This window comes from Acanthopagrus latus, chromosome 19, assembly GCF_904848185.1.
Source record: "Acanthopagrus latus isolate v.2019 chromosome 19, fAcaLat1.1, whole genome shotgun sequence".
Taxonomy (NCBI): Eukaryota; Metazoa; Chordata; class Actinopteri; order Spariformes; family Sparidae; genus Acanthopagrus; species Acanthopagrus latus.
In genome coordinates this window covers 21,360,921-21,385,117 of record NC_051057.1, presented here as the reverse complement: position 1 = coordinate 21,385,117, position 24,197 = coordinate 21,360,921, and the positions used below count along the sequence as shown (strand labels likewise).

At 41.9% G+C, this 24,197-nt stretch overlaps 1 protein-coding gene and 1 long non-coding RNA gene across 6 annotated transcripts in view; one reads left to right on the top strand and one right to left on the bottom strand.

Annotated features, from left to right (window-relative positions):
- LOC119008767 (cadherin-12-like) overlaps positions 1-17,198 on the top strand; it is a 104,565-nt gene extending 87,367 nt beyond the window's left edge. For all 4 annotated transcript variants that reach the window (XM_037079413.1, XM_037079416.1, XM_037079415.1 and 1 more), the window contains 5 exons: positions 872-1,008; positions 4,488-4,609; positions 9,347-9,464; positions 11,949-12,200; positions 15,818-17,198. In XM_037079413.1, coding sequence (XP_036935308.1) covers positions 872-1,008; positions 4,488-4,609; positions 9,347-9,464; positions 11,949-12,200; positions 15,818-16,329 — 1,141 coding nt within the window. In that variant the 3' untranslated portion in view covers positions 16,330-17,198. The remainder of the gene's footprint in view (positions 1-871; positions 1,009-4,487; positions 4,610-9,346; positions 9,465-11,948; positions 12,201-15,817) is intronic.
- Positions 17,199-21,489: 4,291 nt separating this feature from the next.
- LOC119008938 lies at positions 21,490-23,502 on the bottom strand. Of its 2 annotated transcripts, none has more exons than XR_005071591.1 (3): positions 23,449-23,502; positions 22,575-22,726; positions 21,490-21,618 (listed from the first exon to the last, which is right to left on the bottom strand). It is a non-coding gene; the product is annotated as an uncharacterized LOC119008938 (long non-coding RNA). The 2 variants fall into 2 exon arrangements; XR_005071590.1 differs by lacking the exon at positions 23,449-23,502 and adding an exon at positions 23,173-23,307.
- Positions 23,503-24,197: the final 695 nt, after the last annotated feature.

Sequence of the window (24,197 nt, the reverse complement as noted above, 5' to 3'; positions counted from 1 at the left end):
TTCTCATTACGGTAAAAGACTTTGGGGTTTGAATGGACGATGGGCCTGTTTCTCTTAATGAGTGAGTCGAGTCCAGTTCGAGGCTGTACAGTGTAGAAAAACAAGCATGATAAATATTAATGAGAAATACCCTTTTAAGATCAAATAGATTGCTATGGAAGAGGAAAAAAAGGCAGAATGGTGGCCTTGGGAAGCTGTCCTTCATGTGGAAAGTCCAAGATCAAGCCCAAGAGAAATTAAGCATCTCTCCTGCGGAAGTGCCTGTGAGCAAGGCACTGAACCACTGACCTTTGACCTCCCTGTGAAGCGGGGGGACTGAAAGACGGCAACATATTTTCTCCTGTGGGAGCAGCTCCGACGATCACAAAATTATTAATGAAAAATAGCCTTTTAAGATCAAATAGCATGGCATGATGAATGGTGCTGTCAGTGGCGTGCCGTTTGGTTTCAGATCTCTTTTGTGTTTCATAGTTTGCATTCAGAGCGTCTGAGCAAGACCAGAGATGTATTTCTCAGAGAGGACGCCGCATCCTCTGTTCTCAGACACCAGACCAACATTTTCATGCCTTTGTTGTTCATCGGCCGGGAGAGATTGATACGGTTTCAACTGTGCCTAAAATTCATTTATGCTCACAAGAAAAAGCGTTTGCTCAGCGTGGCCAAAGTACATGTGCCCCATTATGAGATTGGAAGAGTATATGCGATCCTCAGCACATTTTCTGGAAATGACCATTCAGAATGAGTAATGAAGGCTACGCCAACATTATATTACACCTAACTCATATACATGAGCCCAGAGGGCAAATCAGTGGGGTTTAATTCTCTGGTTTATGTTGGAAATGGATGCCATTAAACAAACATTTTCTTTCAGGTATTCCATTGACTGGAAGAGTGACTTGGACAGCTACTTTGACATTGATCCGGTAGAGGGGACCATTTCCACGAACGAGCTCCTCGACAGAGAGAGCATCGCCCAGCACAATATCTCCATCGTGGCAACCAAACTTAGTAAGTATGACAACGAGATCGATCATGATTCATGCAGGCGCCGTTGTCCTTCCCTCGCCATAATCTGTGTGAAGGATTTAACACGCTTTTACTCAAGTCAATACTCAATCCCATTTTGCTGGAAAGGTTTATAGGTGACTATAAACCATGATGGCTCTCCCGGCAGGATGTATCTCCAGGACATTGTCTCCTCCAGCGTACTCACTTTAACTCTGTTTTCATTTTTAACTGTCTTTTTTTTTTTTTTTTTTTTTTTTTTTTAGCACGTCTGATGACATTGGCATTGGAAGGGAGCTCTTCTTGCCAGAGTCAACTTTTACTTACACCGCAGTAAAAGTGTGAACCTTCTGGAGTTTTTACAGCAAGCAGATGCAGCGAGAAAAAAGGGATGAAGTAATGCGTTGCTGTGGCTTTAAGATGTGTCATCAAGCTAATTATGTTTTTATGAAGGAAGTGGAGCAAATTTCCGGATAAATAAGCAAATCCATCGTCATCAAGTCATCAAATCTGCTAAGAACCGTCAAAGTCATTATCCCAGAGGCAGGCTGGTGCTCAATCAAAATTACCCACGCTGTATATTCATTAGGACAGACTGTGAAATATGGGCTGTTAAAACTTGAGTCATTGTCGCCTTGGAAACTGATATTACTCACTTCCCCTCAAGGTCACGGCAGTGACATGCTAATTCTGTTTTCAATATGTGTGCGTGTGGTTTCTTTGTGTGGCTTTTGTGCAAAAGTGTCAAGGAACTGGAGGATGAGGAGGACTGAAAGGGTAGACGGTGGGAGGAAGGGAGTAGGAGGGAGATGGGGGTTTCACAAGCGCGGCACACGTTTGGTGTGGTGATGCAGGAATCGAGCAGCATGTTCCTGCACATCTTACCATCGCCCACTTGCCTTTCATACCTTTACCTATCAGCCTCTGATCCAGACCTCTGCCCTCTCTGGGTTCCCCGATGCTCCTTTTGGAGACTATTTTTCACCAGGAGAGAGAGAGAAGAGACAAAAATCCGGCTCCAGAACACAAAGTCTAAAATAAATGATGGGGACCGTTGTGCTGGTGCAGAAGGGAAAGAGATAAACCTAGCACCCCGGAGTTTGTGTCCCCACTCGTGAGTTCAAATGTGTTTGTGACCTTGAGTGAGATTTGGCAGAACTTTGTGTTCTGGGTATTGGATAGCTGTTATGGCTCCTCAGCGATGCATTCCATTATCATCAGCAGGATGTTGTCTGTCTCTTATTCGGGTTTTAAACCATGAAGAACAGCGATAAATTCTGAAGCAAGATACCTTCAATGCCCATAGAAATAATGTATTGTATGAGGTCATGCACAGAAAAAAAGTGCTCTGACTCTCTCGAGCAGCCTCACAGCAGTTTTCAATAAACACTAAATTATTGCAGACCTTCCTATTTGACCTGGTTCTGCTTCTACTGTGTGTCCTTCGTGCTAATAACACTTCTTGCATTTGTCCACCCACACCTTTTATTCCCTGTTACAATAACTCTGAGCAAAATATCCAATATTTTGAGTTGTTGAATGACATCCCTTTTAAATAAAAGGCACTTTTTTTTTTCTTACGCTGCAACGATTAGCACAGCACCTGAGTTGGAGACTTTTCACGTCACAAAGCCTGGGAGATTTGTCCGGTCATTGCCAGACACCGCAGTCATGCAGCAAAATGAGAGCAGTGTCTGCCGCTCTCCTGAGACACAGTACACAGCAGAAGGCGTGCTAAATAAGAGCCGGGGCTAGATTAACGGTTTGCTTTTTGGCATTTAAGCCCAGTGGCAATTTTTAAGGAGTCAAAGAGAGGGGAAGAGCTATTAAATGCAATAATAACCTTGGCAGGAAGCGGTGAGGAGGCACACTTTCTGTCCGTTTTACAGCAATAAAGCGTACGACCATCATGCAGTTTTGAGTTTGCTTACTTTAATTCTGTCCACAGTTTCACTTTCTACATAACCATCCACAGGGAATGTTTCTGTCTCTGTTTTGTAGCCCATTTTTCTTTTATAGATTTGTGGTTGATTGCTTGCAAAGATGGAGTTTTTCGTTTATTTATTTTTTTTATTAAAATGAGCGTAATTAAAAAAAAAAAGTAATATCCAGTAGAAAAGCAGTATAAAGCAGGCAACTTTATGGCTGACTGCCCAAGCATTCTGTAGCAATACAGGATTCTGCTTCAGTAAAATAAATAGAGCATTTTGTTACAGGGTTGAAACGCTGACACTAGACAGATTTCAATATAACCACTGTACCATTGCTCCATCTAGTGGGCTGTAAGATATATCACTGATGACACGCTGAGAGTCAGTCAACAGTTATGGTGATGAGTTTTTGGGGGGAGATGAGAAGGGAAATGATGCACTTTCGTTACCAGGAGAAGTTTTTAAAGCAGATTTTCATCGATGCAGACGATTCGAAGTTCTTCAAACTTTTAGAGGCCAAAGAACTGCCCCCCCCCCCTCGATGACCGAAAAGATCAGTATTTTTGCTGGGTGAGCATCAATGTTAGTAGTTCATTCAGTGCACGGCAGCAAATCCCACTCTTGGTGTCATTTTTACCTCAGTTGGAAGATTGCTTTTTCCATCAAGGTCAGAGACGGGTTACTAACTGAGCTGTGGCTACGTCTCCAATCCCCTTGAGACCACTCTACAGATCACCCCCCACCCCCCTTCCTTGCATCCTTCTAAACCACCCACCTACACACAAACCTACGCGCCTACGCGCCCCTGCACAGGCACTCACACAAACAAGCGCACACTAAGCCCCCCTGCTGCAGAGCAAAGCCTATTCCCGGATCAAATCCATAAAGTTTACCTTACTTGGGCTTTCACACAAAAAGAACATTTCCCCGTGGTGCCCCTGCAGCAGGGAAACATTGTAACAAACAACCCTGGATTCAACTTAGTCCCTCTCAAGGGGGCTTTCACACTATAATTAATATGAGCCGCACATCTTATAGCTAAAACCCATAACAGAATCTGAGCCTGCAATGGAAATATTCTCTCCGTAGAGCCGTATTCCGCGAGGCAAGGCGTGCTTTATTTGTAGGCAGCGCATGGGATGCTTTTAACTGTGTGTTTTTATTTAATTCTCCTTTTCATCATCAATCAAAGGCGTCATAAAATAGCGGCGTCCGGGCGTTATTTATGCACCAGCATGTTCCAGACACACGAATGGTTTCCCCCGCAGAGGTGTTTAACCAGCAGGCGAGCAGCTAGGCGGTTTAGCATCTGCTCAAGGACACACTGACTGGACACTTGGGCATGACAGCCTCTTTAACCACTTGGCCATCCTACAGCAACAGTGATAAACCTTTATGCTTCTGCCCCAAATATGATGGTAGTACTGCAGGTGTCCACATGATGTCAGTGCTGTGAAATAAAAAAAATAAAAAATAAAAACCCCTCAGTGTATTTTATCCAGTCCTGTGCTCACGTCTGCTTTATTCAAACACTTGTGTTTTCCTCTCCAGACAGTCCAGTTCTGACCAGCCGGGTGGCCGTCACCGTCCACGTGTTGGACATCAACGAGTTTCCCCCTGAGCTCGCCAGCCCTTATGAGACCTTTGTGTGCGAAAATGCCAAACTGGGGCAGGTACGTCCACATTTTCCTCCCTCCCCTGCCTCATTATGTGGACACGTGATGAGCTCCTGGCACTGAACGCAGCAAACATTGTGTTGTTAAGAAGTGTTGATCTTTCAGTGAGTCGACAGCTGTTGATTAGGGTGTTGCTTTTCCTGCTAATGGCTTTAAGGTGGTTGCTGAAAACCATCTCGAGGTGATAAAACTGAATATGAAATGAGAGAGTTGTCGTCTATACTTGAGTCAGAAAGACACAGTGATTTTACGGCGCATGGATGATGCAATTAAGTGGCACTGTTAGCCTTTTTGAGCTGCATATCACTGCAGTAAATACACTCGTTTAACTCTCACATTGATACCAGACAGAAGGTCGATTTCCAGTATTTTATTCAAGGTCACTTGGATAAAACCTTTTTTATTTCAAGGGAGTTTGCAGAGAACCCCTTCAGCACAGTGTTTGAATCTAAATCTCAAAACTGATTGTGTCATAGAGTTCGATTCAGCTGGAGAGGCAATCATAAAGCGCAGCAGTGCTTTGCATATCAGCAACCTAGAGTACATTTCAGATGATGTATTTGAGATGCAGCAGAGAATTTGCCTGTGCGCATTGTAAACCACCTGTGCCTGTAAATTAGCCCATTAACCAGCATCTATATGCGGTTAGCGTTCGGAGAGGAACAGCTTCTTTGGCAGTCTATCAAATTGCTGTAGACTCCTCATCACGCTGAGGATGTTTTCCCGGTCCTCAGGCCTGCTGCAATCAAAATAACGGCTGTGCCCTGCATTTGAAGGCATCACTGTCTTGCTAACATGAAGTTTGCCAGTGATTTTTCCAATGTTTTCAGCCTGCAAGATTGAGTCAAACAACGTTCGACAAACCTTTTCTTTCAATCAGCTGCTGACTACAAGGGCACCCAACATGAATGCACAATGATCTCCCAATATTTAGATTATTTCACTCGAGAGATCTCGGTTTTCTTTCTGTCTGTGCTCTTCTCTTCTTGTTGAAAGAGTGAAAGGCTCGGTTTGATTTTGTGTACGTGCAGTAAGTCCACTGTGTGGTATTTAAGAATTTTTGAATCAAAAAATTCAATAACTGTTGTGTATTCTTTCAGTTTACAAGGGCACTGTCAATCAAATCTGCCCAAACTGCATCCACTCAGCCCTGATGAAACAGTAGCTGGGTTACACGCGTGATAAATAATAAATGCAGATGCTTTCCAAACTTTTACTGCCTGCGTTGGCTACAGTTTTTCAGTCATAAATATTTTAAGGCTACAGAGAAGTACTTTGTATTTGAGACCACGTTTTCAGGGGCATTAAGGATCAACAGATCTTTACACTCACTTGCACAGCTTCTGTCCTGGAACCCATGCAGTTCACTACCATACTTTGACAAATTAATACTAGATACTCTGATTCAGTACTATTTGTATCAGTGACTTAAAAGGAATATTCAAACACGGTATTTTGGCAAAAGTATGACTTTTGGGTACTTTTTACAACACTGGATTGATATTCAGATCAGCTGCGAACATTATGGCGTTCCCTCTTCTCCTCTGTTCTCCTCTCCCCTCCTCTTTACTCCCTGACTTTTATTTCCTGCATTTAATCTTCTCTTCTCCCACCTATTCTCCTCCCCACCTGCGTTGCCCTCCAGTGCAGTATATACACTCTCCTCCACTGTTTCCACAGCGTGACTCCACCCAGGTGCTGTGCACAGCTGGTGGATGATAAAGAATTGCAGATCCTCTCTTGTAAAAATCCATCACACGTCTCTCTTGATGATTATCTGCGCTCACGCAGCTGAAAAACATACAAACCACTCGTTTTGGAGTGCTTCACACTGTGGCACCACCTCCCGTGTAAAATAATCAGTAAGCAGAACTTAGCCAAGTGAGAGAAGACACTGGCTATTTTCATGTAAATGTGTGGCCTCAGACCTTAAGCCTATATTTGCAAATAAAACTGGTCAGGGCAGTGGCAAGGTGATGGACTAGTAGTTTCCTTATTTTAATATTAACTGGTCTCAGAGACCTGATCAGTCAGCTGGTGGAGTGTGAAATGAGAAAAAGCGACCACAAAGGAATCATAAAACAAGCTTATTTACTACTGCAGAGTTTGACTTATTAGATATACTTAAGACAGCCAGTGCTGTAATATGTCTCGCTCTCTTCACTGTGTTTCATTTTGCTATTTTATGACGCCACATTGAAATGCTATCCTCTTACTCAGTTTGTTATGCCGGAATAATTACATTTACATTTACAGCATTTAGCCGACACTCTTATCTGGCTTGACTTACAATGCAGCTGAGTGCAAAAGCAGAATACACTTAAAGCCATTTAACATATACAATAGGACGCAGTAATAAGCAGTTACAGCAGCTCACACGGCTTCACTTATGATAGAGAGGGCCGGGAGCCACTCAAGTCCAAGAAAAGGAGCATTTTTTACATGATAGATTAGAATGAAGGGTGTAATTAGAAAATAAAACCAACCTTTTCAAAGCTGGTGACAAATACAGATGGTTTAACACAAAAGCTGAAGACAGCCAGTTTGATATACTATATATTATATAATATTTTCACTCATTCAGTCTTGTTTATTGCTGATGAGCAGCATTTAAAGAATCATTACAGATCATGTTAAGTACATAAATCACCAAGGAATTTTAGAAATTGACAAAAAAATATCAGTTTTACAGAGATGTTCTGATGCCGCAGGAAGGGGATGTCGTCTTATCAGTCACCAACATATTTTTAATGTCAATTGTATAATAATTCAATTGTTTTTTATCAGAGATGATACGGATGGCTGATAAATCACCTGGTCAGTCGACAGACAGTTAGTTATTGATATAGCTCTGATACTTGGTCATGTGAGTAAGCGGAGCAATTTGTGAGATACCACCAGAAGTTTAGTTGAAACAGTGGTGGACTGGGTGAGAACAGTAAAAAGGGTGCCAGCTGTATGCAGTGCGGCACCTGTGTGCAGAAATTCATGATGTATTTATAGTGAAGAGAGGGCACTTCACCATGTTTTGTCTACTGAAAGGTTATTTTCTAATGTTTTATCTACCATAGAGGGTATTCAAGAGGGCACTTTGCAGCCTTTATTTTGAACACGGGGATGCCGAGGGAGTGATTGCCCCACCTGCACCTCCCCGAGCCCAGCAGTGGTTGAAAACATCAATATTAAAACAGCGTTATCAAAAGCATGTGAGGAAACAACAGTGTTGACATTATGTTAAAGACATCTCTGCATCAGCTGTTAATGTAGTACACGAACAAAATAAACTCACAAAATGTTACAAAAGGGTATACCATAACTTTTATGTTCCCTATAAAACAGCAAAATGCAACCGTACACCTTGTGAATTCAAGCAAAGAGCTTTCCCCTGTATATTTTGAGGTGTAACTGCCCTTTTAAGGACACTCATAATAAGCCAGGAAATGCAAGAAGAGCCAGACATGCATCAGAGGGCCATGGTTAGAATCAAACCAGGGTCACTGCAGCTTCATTTAATGCGACTTTACTGTCTTTCCACCAGGACACCCTGGAACAACATAAATCACTCTGGGCTGTGTTCAGGTTTGATGGACATAAGTAATTATTTCTGACAATACTGGGAAGAAAAGATTGATTGATTGCATGCAAGTGAAACTGATTGTTGGTTGCAGCTTTAGATTTATTCATCACTGAGCTAATTTGGTTGCCGGGAATCAATAGTGTGAAGTGTACAGCTGCTGTGGGGAGCACAACAGAGCTCTCATCACACCTGGTGTCAGGTTTACTCCCCTGGAGGGAATCTTATTCAAATAGTGAGTTTGGGGAGGGGGGAGCAACACATTTGAGCTGATGTAACAGGGCAGAAGGGCTGATTAGTGGTTTCTCCGTGTGGGCGATCCAGGGCCGAGGCTTCAGGTCTGCTTCAGGTCAAGCCCTGTGGGTGGGGGAGAGCAGAGCAGGTAGCGCAGCAGGGCCGGCAGGATGGCCGCTTACAGACAAAGCCCGGAGACGTTCAGGGAAATAGAAGAATAAAGTCGTCAGCAGTCTGGTACAGAGGTGGCTGAGTCAGCAGTCTGTGTCTAGCAGAGTGGAAATGCAGAGAAGTTAGTGGCTGCCTGGCTTGGCTGTTGTTCAGTAAACACATTTTCATATATTCACATAAGTCACCGAAGTGGAGCAGGAAGTGTTGGATTGTTCAAAATGGTGCCTGTTTCTTGTTTCATTGTAGGGTTTTTATTCTGTAATGTGAATACAATATCCTGTAAAATCCCTGTTTTCGCTTTCTGAACATTAAACAGTTACAAATGCACTTAATCCATCACAAGATATGAGGTGAGCTAGAAATGTCAGTTATCAATCAGGTGTTCAGCGACTGTATCCAAAACTTCTAGTGAGAACAAATCACTGCTTCCTTTAAAGACTGACAGGTCTGACACTTCTGCTCAACACTGAATAATTTCACATTTTCTGCCAGAACAATCTGACCTGTAGGAGTTTAATTTTCCATTAAAGATGAAACACAGCTACTCAAAACAAAACACTGAATCAGGGGAAATCCACAGTTGTCTATCAGCATGCTTATGAAAGAGTCACTAGTCTGAAAACAATGTACAGAATTTAATTCATAAACACACAGGGACACAGCTAAAACTTGAAATAAGTAAATGTCAGTCGAAACCTAATAATACACTGAGATTTCTGTCAGATTTTTATGTTTTGTTTCCTTTTTTTTACCAGGTGATTCAAACCTTTAGTGCAAGAGACCAGGATCTACCGACTTCTGGACAACAGTTCTCCTTCAAATCACCAAAGGAAGACATGAAAAACAAGAACTTCACCATCCGGGACTTTGGAAGTAAGTGTTCTTGTCTTCTGACAACACCGTCTGTTCTGTGACATGATAAATCAGTACAAGTGAGACACAGCAGAATTATTTCTGACTATACAGCCTGAGGAGGTATCGCCTGCCATCGCTGTTTACGCAGCTTCGTCTTCTAAACTATGGGAACTTGCAGCGTTCACTCTTGGCGTTTACACCTGACAAATGATTACAGCTGAGCAATATGAATGATGATGAAACGGTGCCTTCGATCAATTAAACTTCCCCAGAAAGAAAGCAGATGGTGAATTGATTGCTTTTAAAGGAAGAAAAAGAAGTCATTTGTGTGATTACACAAACAGTTTTAAAAGATTGGTAAATGATTCGGAAAGTGGCCTTGATAGTGATCAGAACATCGTACGTATATTATAATAATGATAACAGCTGCGTTTGGTGGCAAACAATCCAACAAACAGAACCTTTATTAATTACATCTCAGAGTCAGAAATACTTTATTGATCCCGGAGGAAGAAGTGGGGTTACATTACAGCTGTTCCTTCCAGAATGGATGTGCCACAAATAGAGAAATTATAAGAAAAATATGAAATAGAGAATAAGAGATGAGAGAAGTATTGTACAAAACTCCCCCCCAAAAAAGTAAAGTAAATGTAAAAATTGAGTAAATGTAGATATTGTGTAGACACTCACCCATACAGAAAGTACCTGAGCAGGAGCCTTAAAGTATCGATAGTTAATATACTTAATTATGAAAAACACAAGTAAAAGTATATTATACGTATTTACCTCCAAAATGTAGCAGAGTATCTCACAATTGTGTTCCATTAAGTGCTTGGGAAAATATGTAGTTCATCACCTAAAAAAACTGTGTAAAACATAAAACTATAGAGTAGTAGTAGTAGTAAATATGTGAATTAACTACTACACATGATCATTATTTAAAGAAATATAAATATTTGAATTTGTGTGTCTCATGCTACACTGGAACAGCAATGTAGAGAATATTTAATGGGATTAAAATTGCAATATTTACATCAAAGACACAGTTTACCAAAGTAACTACCCAGTTAGATAATTATTAAGCTCTAAATCACACAGAATCTGACTGTTATGTAAAGCTTAATAATAATAATAATAATGATAATAATAATAATAATAATAATAATAATAATAATAATAATAATAATGAATCACAATAGCTACCCTCCAGTCTCTAGCTGGTACGTTTGGGATTAGGACAGCCACCTTCTCTTATAATTCAGTTTAAGAGTGTCATGTGTCTTGCTGCCAAAAATAACTTAAGCACATGCAGCGAGACGTTGTCTTATGATAAGGGGGTATATGACACTCTGCAGCGTGCACTGGCCGAGTCCTTTGAAGTCTAACCAGAAAGACGGGTAATGAAAAGTGGGACGTGGCAGGATGAGGCCAGGGAAACGAATGCATTCACCATCCTTGACAAGCCCAGGTCTGAACCTCTGATCCAGTTTTACCTTTTGGACACAGCGTCTTGCAGTTCCCTGGCTGCCAGAGGCCCTGCGAGCGAGCTCTCCAGACACAGAGTGAGATCTGATCGGCAGGGACACAAAAATACAAGCACCACGGGCACCTCGGATGGCTTCAGCAAGAGATGGAGAGGGGGCACAAACAGAATCACGGTTGTGCACAACATGCAAGGTGTGCTAAAATGCCTGACCTCCTGTCAGGAAAAAGTGCCGGGCTCTGTCAGCAGAACAAACCCGGCTTGACAGGGGTCAGACAGTCTGGCTGTAGCAGACAGAACCAGGCAGGTCCAACCTGACACGTTCCCGCTCCCTCGTATACATTGTCGACCTCTATTCCACTCGCCGTCCTCACACCTCCGGCTGTCTCCCCAAGTTGTTCCCTTTGTGTGCTTTTATTTTTTTTCTCACGCATTATCTCTCGTTGCTAATCTGCTGTTTCTCCAGAGTGATGCCGCCTGCACAAAGAGATAACAAAATAACAACAGATCCCAACAGTTCTCACAGGACAGGTAGACGGGAAACACTTTGCAGTGTTTCAGGGAATGATGTAGCGGGTGTGGTTAGGCTCTATCAGCCTCCAAAGTAAGCGGTGTAAAATGGCGAGGGCTTTGATAAGACCAAGTCTTTGATACATTGTAGCTTCTCATCACATTCAGAGAGGATTTGATATCAAACGTAAAGAGTTATCAGACATTTAAAAGTTTTATCTGTCTTCTCATGCCTCCATACCTCAAGACCTCCAGACTTGTAATGTAGCTCCAAGGATCGTCTGATTGATGCTTGGTGGAATATTTTCTTCTGCTTTGGTCCGAACACTGTCTCACCTGCATAGATCAAGGAATAAGCACCGTCTCCACTACTTCAGGCCTTTTCTGTTCATGTTTGGAAGATTCTTTTAATCTACGAGCACACACTCTCAGAAAAAGTTGATGCCTGTTTTGAAGATTTCTTCTCGGCCGATTGCAAAACTTCTCCTTTTTTTCCCCCCTTCTTCCAGACAACACAGCCGGAATTGTGACAAAGCGGGGTGGCTTCAGACGACGCTTGCAGGAGATTTACTTCCTTCCTGTGGTGATTGAAGATAATGGCTACCCACCCAAAAGCAGCACAGGCACCCTGACCATCCGTGTATGTGGCTGTGAATCAGATGGTTCCCTGCTAACTTGCAGTGCAGAGGCCATCTTTCTCCCCGTGGGTCTCAGCACAGGAGCCCTAATCGCCATCCTTCTATGTATCATCATCCTGTTAGGTGAGACCTGTTGTCTTCTGGCTTGTAAACAGTCTTCATTTTAGCACCGAGTCATTGATAACCATAAAGGAAAACAGAAGGCGGGGGGGGATTTGTTGTATGTGCAGCCATATTTCTACAGCCCTAATCTTAAAAAAAAACCTCAGCACAAGGAGTGAGGCAGCTCCCTGAAAGGAAAGAAAGTGTTTTTTAAGACTTCAAATGTATCTTTTGGTGGTGTTGGTGGACAATATGACACTTGTTTTAACCACTGTAAGTAATTTGGTCTTTTCCTCTCAAGGGTAACTTGGGTATTTTTCAACCTGGACCCTATTTTCCCATGCCTTTTGTGTCTAAGTGACTAATGGGGACAACAATTTTTGAAATTGGTCCAGTATTGAGCGAGACGGCTGCAGCCGGCAGCCACAAAAGAGGCTGCAATGTAATCTCTCTCCATTCTCTCCAATCTCTCCAATTTCGCACCTTCAAAGTTCCCAAAGTGCTTGTTTTGCAACTGACAGGCTCAAATTGTTATTCTAAGTGTCCGACAACATTATGGAAAGGATTCCTACAGAGAAAGATCTTTTTGTTAAAGCATAAAAAACAATCCTTTTTTTTGTTTTCACCAGAAACGGTCGCTATCGCTCTCGCCAAAGCCACCAGAACAGCATTTTTTTACGAACGTGAAACACGCTTTCCTCAAACCCAACAGAACCAAAAAATAACAAAAAAAAAAATCTCAGCAAAAAGCTTTGAGGTTCATCTTTCCATTGTTTCAACAGTCACCATCTCCTGTTCGACTGGTGTTAACCCTTTTATTCATCACGTTAAATTTGGGAAATATTGGGAGAGGAGCGAGAGGGAGTGTCGACATCAGAGAAGCAGAGTGTGGAAACGGCGTGTAGAGCCAGAATATTTTCACATCTAACATCAGCGGTTTCTGTCAGCACTGGCCCAATTAAAAAAAAAAAAAAACTTGTTGTCCCCGTTAGTCACTTAGACACAAAAAACATGTAAAAAATATCTCCCAGGCTGAAAACTACTGAATAAAACTCGATACCTAAATCCAAACCTTGCTTAGTCCAAACCAGCAAATCTGCAGTGTCTCATCTAGATTTAAATCCACAGGTCAGTTGTAGTTTTACCTTTTAAAATCTTCCCCGGTGAAGTTTTAAAAAATGATTAGCTTCAGATGTCAAAGTTAGAGATTATTTTAAGACTCTAAGCTTTGCACCTAGAATACAAATGTGCCCCTAAACCTCCAGATCTGTTTAAATTATTTGCAGTTTTCAACATCACCTGGCTCCAAACATGCTGAGCTGACCCTCAGACTCAGTCTGGCCTCACTCCAGGAGTGTCCGCAGTTAATTATAGAACCCCATATGAATTTGGTCATTCAATGAGACGTTCAAGATTGCGGGGAGGGAAGCTTAGCTCTATAAACTAAATCCAATCTCGCTGCCCTGTGGCTGCTTCCCAGGCTACAGCTTTTACATTTCACACAAGGTCATGGTTGTAAAACTCCTCCTTAATTCTCTGCTATTAATCCCCAAACTCATCTACATAGCGGGGAGGAAGTAAATGTAGGTTTATGGCATCATTTTCTGAATTATGAATATGGGATGACGGGTCGTTAAAGAAGTTCCTATTTTACAGTGGAAGTCGAGGGCACCCGTGACCTCTGAATTGAGCTGTATTTACATTTTGCCATATCTCTCTAATACCCTGTCAAACAAGGAATCCGCTGTCAAATTCCTGCTGTGACTCATCATAAATCCCTTTTTATTACCTTCATGAATGTATTCATGTGGAATATCAGCTCGAGTTTCATTGTTTCATACGGGAGGGAAAAGTGGTTTCTCGTGGTGCGCTGCAGAGCTATGTCTCTGTGTTCACTTCATCTGAGAAGAATGGCTTCAAAGCTCCAAGTCCACTAGCCCCCAAGGCTGAGGCTGACGCCAAGCTGTCATGCTGTCCCTGAGAAGGAAAGTGGCAGAGAGAATCAGAACTCACACTGAGAGCATTTCCATAGAGCCACTTAGCTCCTGTGCAGGATTTCTTAGGATGACCCAGTTGTCCTGTGAAGAGAAATGACGAGGTAAATCTAACAGGCCAGCACAGCAGACTTTCATCTGCATTGCTGTTTGCCTCTCAAACTGATGTGGATTGTCTGCGCACACAGTGACAGGCTGTGTTCAACCAGTGTGTCCTATAATGACCGACTGTTGTTGAAGTCTGCGCCGGCGCCACTGGGGGGAGCTGGCACACTACAGCACAGGCAGATAGAAATCACTCGGGAGTGAAGGGAGGCAGAGAAGGAAGTGAGATATAACGAGGATGAAAGGAAGAGACCTACTTAAGGCTTCCTTTTCACTCTGAATGTATTTATTGGACTCTTTTACATGAATGATTTCAGTTTTATTCTGCCCATCACTCTTCTTCCTATATGCAACTGTATATTGAAAGACCCAGGAGGTAAAAAAAAAAAAAAAAAACATATTTTACTGCATTTTTCACTGAGCAGACAGAGAGAGGGGACAGAGAAGGAGACAGATTGCACTGACAGGAGAAAGAGAGGGAAGGAAATTTATTGTAGCATGTTGAAAGTCACACTGCAGCGCCAAAGTGTCTGAACGTGCAGAACCTCTTAAGGGTTGCGTGCTACAACAGTAAACCTCTACTCTGGGTGTATTCTCCACGGCACAGTTTCACCCAACAGTGTTTGCTGTCAGCATCCATTATTCGCTTTTAGCCACAAAGGCAATTGTCATTAAAGGTATCGATTCAGAGGTCACAGTACAACTACAGCATTTGGGTTGAAACTGGGACACATTTGAATGAAAACTGTTTGAAATGTGTGTGTTGCTCATACCATTAGATTTATTTCATTTGCTTTGTCTCAGTGTGAAGCAAGTTTTTACCTGCGCTGTTTAAATGAATTGCGAAAAATTGCAAAACTCTGCCAGTGAAAGAAGTGACAATTGTCTTTTTCTCTCAGTGAAACTGGACTTGCTGAAAAAAGGTTACGTTTAAACCAAATGTGTAGATGACTGAAATGTAGAGCTATAATGTTTAATGCTAGCAATAACGATGCTAACAAATTAAGAATGTTATGTTCGTGTACATGTTAGTCTACTGTGTGAGGATGCTAACGATTGATTTGCTTGAGAAGCAAATTATCTCAATAATTGCAGTGCAAAAAGTCGAAGACAGAATCATGTATCAATCATGGCACACTGGTTAGAGGTACATGACTTCCAGTTCAAAGGTTGTGGGTTGAAATCCCTTCCAGGAGCTACGCTGATCGAATTATAGCATATTTTTTCTGAGATCATGTAAAAAATCAAGAAAGATATTGAGTGTGTTTACTTTTAACTGTGCTGTATAGCAAGCAATTTGGTCTAAAAAGCAACATGTTTCTACTTATTTGGAAACAAAGGAACATTAGTCAAAACCCGTCTTCATGGCAATACGTCCAACTGCTTCTGGACACACATGTTTAGTTCATGCAGGTGACATAAGAAAAGGATTAATCCTCTAGGAAACGTGAACATATGACAGGAAATATGTTTAAGGCTCAGTAATGTTGACGTATCATCAGCGGTCTAACACGCACTGCTCTGGGTTTGTTCCCCCAGTGATCGTCGTCCTCTACGTGGGCTTGAGACGGCAGAAGAAGAAGGAAACCCTCATGTCATCCAAAGAGGACATCCGGGATAATGTCATCCACTACGACGATGAAGGAGGCGGGGAGGAGGACACGCATGCGTTTGACATGGGGACGCTCCGCAATCCCAAGGTTGTGAAAGAGAACCTCTACCGCAGGGACGTCAAACCTGAGCTGAAGAGAGGTCCGAGGCCGCCCGTCTCTCAGGACAGCGCCGACATCCGAGATTTCATCAACCAGCGCCTGAAGGAGCACGACATGGACAACTCAGCCCCACCCTACGACTCCCTCGCCACGTACGCTTACGAGGGCAACGGCTCTGTGGCCGAGTCGCTCAGCTCCATCGACTCCCTCGCCCTCGACCTTGAGGAGGACTATGATTACCTCAACGAGTGGGGGCCCCGCTTTAAGACACTGGCAGGGATATTTGGGGAGCAGTCAGAGACTCAGTCGGACTCAACCACCACGGAGAACACACATTGATGTTATTCACGGACTCATCAAGCAAATATGTAACAATGTTCTTTTCGATTGGCGACACACAATGTTTTACCATTGTTTTCTTTCCATGTTATCTGTTTTCATCTTTTTTTTTTCCAGCTCACTGTTTTTTTCTATTTTATGTGGTACTTTTTACCATGCTCAGTCCCACAATTGTAAAAAAAAAAAAAAAAAAAAAAAAAAAAGGAAAAAAAGTAAAGGAGGGAATCTATGATAACATGACTGGATGAGCAGAGCAGCCATTCAATTACCTTTCAGTTGAATGTTGTTTCTTGTCTTACATTTTGTTTCCTCTTGGGGAATACGCATACACGTGGAAATGTTGTCATTTCCTAGAACATCCTTAAAAAGTGCCTCAATATAATTGTTCTTTCACTTGCTATTTTCATGCCACATATCCAGTGTTGTTTCTTAGGTCCCCATGGGTTAAGCTATTTCAGTCAGCATATTGTGCTCTGACTGGCTGAGGCATCTACCATCCACCAAGACCAATGTCAACTCTGTGGGGACGATGAAGTGGCCCGAGTTTGGCCAAAGATGTTTTGAATGTTATTTATTGTTCTATTTATTTATTGGCTGATTGAGTTGGATTAGATTTTTTTGTGTATTTATCTATTTATCTCTCAGTCATCAATCTGTATTTTTTATTTTTGGAGACACTCGAGGAATTTTGTAATTAATGAAGGCCCACATGAAAATGTATGTTTCTGTTAGGTGGGTCATGTGAATAGACTTGTACTAGAGTTGTAAAAAAAAAAGAAAAAAAAAAAGATACATTTAGGGCTAAATACGGCAGTTCAGTCATGTAATAAACACAGTTTTCTTAAATAAACCACACTTGGACAAAACCCCTCCATGACTTACTTGTCTTACATTACTGTACTGTTTCAATAATTTATGCAAGCTCCTCCTTCAAGATGTGAAATGATTGTTATAAAAATTTCAAATCTCTGATCAGCACGTTTGCCAAACTAGCTGGAAATTAAACTGCAACAACTTGATTCCATGTGGTGACCTGCTGATGGGAAGTCAGACAGAAACTAATGATGATCGATTCTGACTGATTAGATGAGTCGAAACCAGTCGAAAGTTTCCTGAAAAAGTATAAAAAGCAATTACTAGCTACTCATTAACAGCTTGCTATTAACTGCTACTACTGTTAGAGTTTTTGGAAGAAATTTTGAATATGTTGCCTTGTTATCACCACCTACTGGCATGACATGACATTTCAGGACCTGTAAAATAAATTGACCTATATCACATATACATTTAATATAAAATCTATAAGATAAATCATCTATACTTCCTGTCTCTCCTGTATTTGGTCACACTGGTGGTGGGCTATGGATGGCGATGGTTGGTAATCAGTCTGCAGCTCATGAAATATCTCAACAAGAACGCTGACATTAAAACTTGCCACCAAAAAAGAAAACGTTGACATTGAAACACAATGAAACAGCGATAAAGAAGTGTCATTGACAATGGACTGCTAAAAAAAAAAAAAAAATCCCAAAGGTTTTCACATCAAAATGAAAAACAGAAAAGAAAGAAATACACACTGCCTGTGTTTTCAGCACCAAAACGGCTTTTTCAGATACATTTTTCAATGTTAGCGTTTCATTTTTTCAGTTCCATTTGCTTTGTATTAAATCTGGTGCAGTTGCTCATGGTGCCCCAGAGATGAACCTTAAAAGGGCCACTGTGTAGTTTTGGAGAGGAAATTCAAACTCTAATGCAAACATATTTACAATATTAATGAGGCAATAGGGTTAGGGTTAGGGTTATTCCATAACTGAATAACCAAGCTGGAGAATAAGGTCCCAACAACACTGTTTGAAGATGGCAGGGTCCGCCACATAACCACAAAGTAAAACAGTCTGACATTGCATTTTCCTTTCAGGCCAGTTTGTTTCTTCAGTTTATTCAGTCATGGAGACAGAGACAGTTTGTTTATTGTAAGCGAAACAAAATGAAGATCTTTCTCTTCTTGAAAACTGCATAGTGCACCTTTAATGATCTTGCTGATCTCCTTTTCACGTCGCACCCGCAGCATCAGTCAGTTAGATATGGGTTATAATATATACGATATCGGTAAAAAATTTTAAGCAAGCTGTTTTTTGAGCCTCATTCACAACTCTTTAATACTGACACTTATTGGATCGCAGGTCGGGTTGGCCACCGTCTCAGAGCATCAGTATTTGACAAGTTTGGAATGAGACTCAAACAACATCTTTCTAACAACGTTGACCTTTAATCCCCCCACATACAGATGGTTTTTCGCTGTCTTCACTGGATGAATGACACTCTCACAGTGAACCTTCCTCGTCAGGTCTTTTTAAACCTTATTTTTATACACCTTGTGTCCTGATCACTGAAAATCTGTAGAAATTGAGAACAATGACCATTTATTCAGACACCTAACAATCTCTTTAGTCTCTATCATCAAATGACATGTTGTTTTAACTGCAGAAGTCGTCTCATGTCCTATTTTCCACCAACAGGACAGCACAACCTTCCCAAAAGAGACAAATAACTTTACAGCTGATCAGATTTCCACGAACAACTCAACAAATCAATGCTTTCAATGAGAGTGTTTCCGAATTCGGCTAAACATCGCACATGCTGAGCAAAGGCAATCTCGATCTAAGAATTACAAATCACACTGAGGCTTCGGTATGGTATCGAAATGGCCCTATTTCTCCGGTCATTGAATAGAGTGGCTCAGACCTTTCTTGCCATGGTCTGCTGACGACATAATGGAACGTCTGGATAGAAGCCAAAGCAGCCTGCGACATACAAAGCAGAGCCTCCGCCAGTGGATGTGAAGCGATTCCCTTCTCTGTCTCTCTTGATCACCTCCAACAGGTACACCTCAAGGCTGAGCTTCAGCAAATGTGCGGCGATGTGTTTGAACGGACATTAGGCAATCTATGACCCTTACAGGAAGCTGGAATTGCAACAACAGTGACACGAGTTAACTTCTACACCCTTGTCATCCCGTTGAGTTATCGTGGCCTGTAATTGACAGCTGCGTAGCCACGTCTCTAAAAAAGAGATGAGCGAATGAGCTAGTAAAGTCAAAAGAATAATGTTGGACAGAGGAGATGTATCGCTCTGAAACGAGCCGTGTTACAGCTTTGAAGTGCTGCTCTTCAGTTTCTCTTATGAGGATGAAAAGGCGGAAGCAGCGCGACGTTGTTGTGCCATGAAACCTCTCGTAGGGAAGGTCTTGGGTTCGACGGTTTCTGACCCACAGAGACGGCAGGTCAGAGGACACTTCAATCAATTCTGTAGTTTCTTCCTGAGGATCATAAAATATTTATTTGAGGCGGGTGTTGTTTCGTTTTTGCGAGGAGCTTCTTTCAAAGCCTCTTGCACCACTGGCAATTACTTTAAACATACGCGACCTAATCACCAGAATGAACCAGAGATATGGTAAATGCTTAAGTTTCTTTATGTTGCAATATTCTGTTTGTTTGGGTTCAATTTTAAAATTGTATCCAAACACAATTCTGTGCTTATGCGCAAGCAAGGTTTAGGCACAAAAAAACACTTGATTAGGAAAATAGTGCTTAAAGAAAAGCCTCACAGACTTGCCAGCATGGCTGTAGACTCTAGAACTATACAGCACACTGGGCTCTGGACTTGTGGACATCAATTAATATTTATACTTATCGATTAAATGAATCACTGACTATAAATAATTGTTAGCTGCGGCCCTATGTGACTGGTCGGTTTCATGAAAAGCAATCTTCGGGTTGAGACAGGAGGGAACTGTGATCACGAAACACTACACTCCCACTGCCCCTGAGTGGCTTTTCCCAAAACACACCGTATCCATGCCACTTATGACTCACAGTCTAGTGGCACTAGGCAGCGTAGACAGACCAAACAGAGACATCAGCACGACCAGGGAGGAGTGGTGGGTGGGTGTGGGAACGGGGGGCTCATCGTATGCATAAACATGAGAGAACTTTGCAACAGCTCAGGGGAGAGCAACCATTACCACAAGCCAAAGAACAAAAAAAAAAGCGATGGCATTGATACGGTTTATGTTGGACGGGGTTCAACCCTCTGTCCCCCCAGTCAACAGCACTGTCCAGGCTCATTGTTCACTCTCCTCTGCAGCCTTTTTTACTACGGCGCCCCAGCACGAGTGGAGTGACTCTGAAATCCAAAACATCCTTCGCCTTGCAAGTCATTTATCGATAATTTCATCACAGTAACAAGCTCTGTTTGCCACGGGAAAGATGCGGGGAGGCATTTGACTTTTCAGCACGAGGGAACATCACAATTTGCACAGGCTTTCAAATAATGAGAACATTGTTTTGCTGTGCACCAAGGTGTTTACAGCATTCAGTTTGTGAGTCACGGGAAGTTGTGCGAGCGTAGCTGTCACGATCCAACAAAGACGAGTTGTCATAGCGCCTTTTTGAATCAACTCTCCTATTGTTGAAGGCACCAAACAATTTGCTTAGGCTGAAATAAATGAATACACAACATTGCCAAGACCGCTCTGCGTTATTACTTTTTTGCTTTGCTATGGGAACATGCCTCCATTTCTAATGAACCTCTGTGTTGCGCACTGCTGCGGTTGGGGATTACGGTGCTGATACATGTGGCTGCTTTAATTACGACCAGTCACTTTGCATTATTCTGCATCTAAGGGTATTTTCTGAGAGCGCTTAATGCATATGGAAATAAAGCTGTCACCACTGCTGCCGAGCGCTCTCTAAGCTGACGGGTTAGCTTGACACGAATGTGCTGATCTTTGTGCGCATACATTTGTGGCCACTAACCTTTGTTAACCCCCTTAATTATGCGGCATCAGCGGTGACTCACCTTGAGACGGCGGCGTGTAAGTAAACAGGCCAGTCATTATCACACTCTAAGAACATATTGCGTTTAGCATCAACCGATGGAGAAACAATTATTAATTATTTCCGTGGGCAAATTGAATGCAGCTGGCAGATTTCTGGAACACTAATTTAAATCTAATTCAATTAGACAGAAACGTCCTGGAAGGTTTTATATCTTTGACACTTCGTTGACACTGTGTCTGTGAAGTGTCGATGGTCGGCGTCTCAGCGTATTGCATTGTATTGGTATCAAACCCCAGAGGGGGGGTTAAAAGTTAAACCCTTATTTTCATTGTGATTCAAAAGTGATTGCGCACCGTCAATGACACCACAAAGCCTGAATGCACGTCCAGCTTATTTATTCAGAATCCCTTCAGAAGTCTCGGCTACCGACGCTTTCTCCGGCGTTTCACTGCAGACAGGGGTTGAAAAGAACAGGGTGAAAAAGTCAGCCGGTGCTCTGAAAAAAATAAAATAAAAAAAAAAGCATTGTGGTTTTCCTTTGAAGGTATTACATGAAAATTAAGCCTTGACGCAACTTTTTAAAACCCATCTGCAAAAAAAAAAATCGTATGCATGTTGAAAAATTCTAGATTCTTTTGTTTCTGACTTTGTCGCTGTCATACCAAACAAGTCAGAAAATAATCACTGGGTTGCATTTTTTTTTTCTTTCACAGCAGGAACTGCAGAAAAGAACAAAGCTACGCTGACACTCGAACTTCAAAACCGAGCGACTGAAAACTCGCGCTGAATGTTAAATCTTCCACGAGCCGAACTGAGTAGCTTTAGTTAGCACAGAACATTTCCTACAGTTTAGTTCCTCTCCTTATATCACTTATCGTTAAATTAGCCAGAAAAGCCAAGATATGAGATAAGTCTTTAATAATGCCATGAGAGAGGACACAGAGGAAACTCCTGGTACACAACGAAGGCAAGGCCACTTTATTTCTATCAGATCTCTTAGATACAGAGGCAAGAATAAGCGCTTTATATCAGGAGCAAGATATATTAATAGAAACATGTAGAAGTAGTAGCTGTACTCTATTCAGTCATCACACATTATACAGGCTCGAACTGTATAAAAAAAGTCGGCAGTCTGAAAATAAAGCTGAGAGTTAATTGAAATAGTAATCTCAGATCATCCATCTGAAGAAATAACTAAAAATTAACATAAGAGGAACAATCCGATGATTCTCCTAACATCAGCCCTCAGTGACTCAGCTGTTGTTTTGAAGATCCTGAATATTACTACCGCAGGCGATAAACAGGAAGAGTGGAAATGGATGCATTAAACATTGAATGTCTCACTTAGTCAGCTTTCGTCTTGAACCGCGCTCCGGTCCTAACTCATCCTCCCAACCCACTCACCGGGGTGAATGACGGCACATTTCGGCAAAACCATGGATGTGTTGAAACTTGTAAGTTTATGTTCTCGCTCACGACTCCTCAAATCCAGCAGCTTGGTCAGCAGCCATTAAGCTTCCAATTTATGACGGTCCACCTGCCCTCCAGCGTCAGTTCTGCATGCAAAGAGCTCTGCTGTCAGGTCAGCAATGATTTGTAATATGCATCTGTTTAGACTTTTGTGAAGATCAGATCACATCATGTTATATTTTGACATTTAGACTGTTGTTAAGATTGTCAGCTATGTGCAGTTTGGTTAGGATTAGGCACAAACAATGCTGTGTACTGTGAGGATTAGGAAAAGATAAGATAGATATGTTCTCTCTCAAAACTTAGGTGGCATAAATTACTTGTAAATCACGTAACTTGGCGTCAGGTAAGTGATCAGCTAGAACTTTGCTATGCTCTGGTCGGGTTAAGGCACAAAAACCCCCCCAAAACACTCAGATAGGGTTAGAAAAAGATCATGTATTAGTCACCAAGAACCAGCTAAGAAGATGTTCCAACTTCCTCTCAATACTATCTACTTTTTGTTCGACTAATAAACGAGTGTCACACTTACAAATGGTTAAACGCAGCCTTGCACTCCTCCTCCACCTCCCGATATAAAAGTCAGGTAATAAACTTAATGTGGATTAGAACATGACGAGTAGAAATATCACAATGCTATGTAGCCCCTGACACACACCACTCTTATTGAATCTGCCAACATTTAATTCCCACGACCAAGCTGTGTGACGCTTATTTATTAGTTGAAAAAAATGAAGATAATATTGACAGGAAGTTGGAACATCTTCTTAGCTGGTTTGGAAAGAAAAGAAAAGAAAAGAAAATCCACCTATGTTCTCCCCTCTGGCTCCTTCTGTCTTTTGTATTGTTCCCTTCAGGTTTTCTCATGTGCTCCTCCCCTTCGTTACCACACCTGGCCTCCTCCTCCCTCCTCCTCCCTCCTCCCTCCTCACCTGTTCCTCGTCTGTTCATCAGTGTCTGTGTGTGTGTTTCCTTCACTCCTTGTCTGGTTGTTGTAGCTGTCAGCTCCTGTCTGCCCTGCTCATGTGCCTGCTCTTGTCTCCTCCTGTCTCATGTGTTTTTGGATTCTGAGTTTTGCATTTTTCCTTTTGATTTGAACTTTGCTTTTTATTTGAAATTAAAGCTCGCCTTTTATTTCCCTGTTATCCTTGCCTCCCGTGTGTAACTGCATTTGGGTCCAACTCCTATCACCAAAGCCTTTTAGTTTTTTTCCCCCTTTAACCTACCTAAACCTGACAGAATCAAAGAGCCGCAACTGATAGGTAAGCCTTCAAATATAAACAGCTAATGACGACCAAAACTGCTGCCAATCAAGTTACACACGATGTTGCAGATTTTTTTTATTATTATTTTTTTTAAATTTTTTTTTTCTGTTGGTGATAAAAGAAACACGACTCAGTTTATGATTTCATATGATTTAAAAAAAATATATATATAGTCACAATGCCAGGAAACACACTGGCTTTATCAGCTCCCCTCATGTTTTGAAGCAGAAACATAATCCTTACACCGCAAATCCCGAAGTAGTCGTCTTTTGCTGGCCGTTGCCGGCTCATT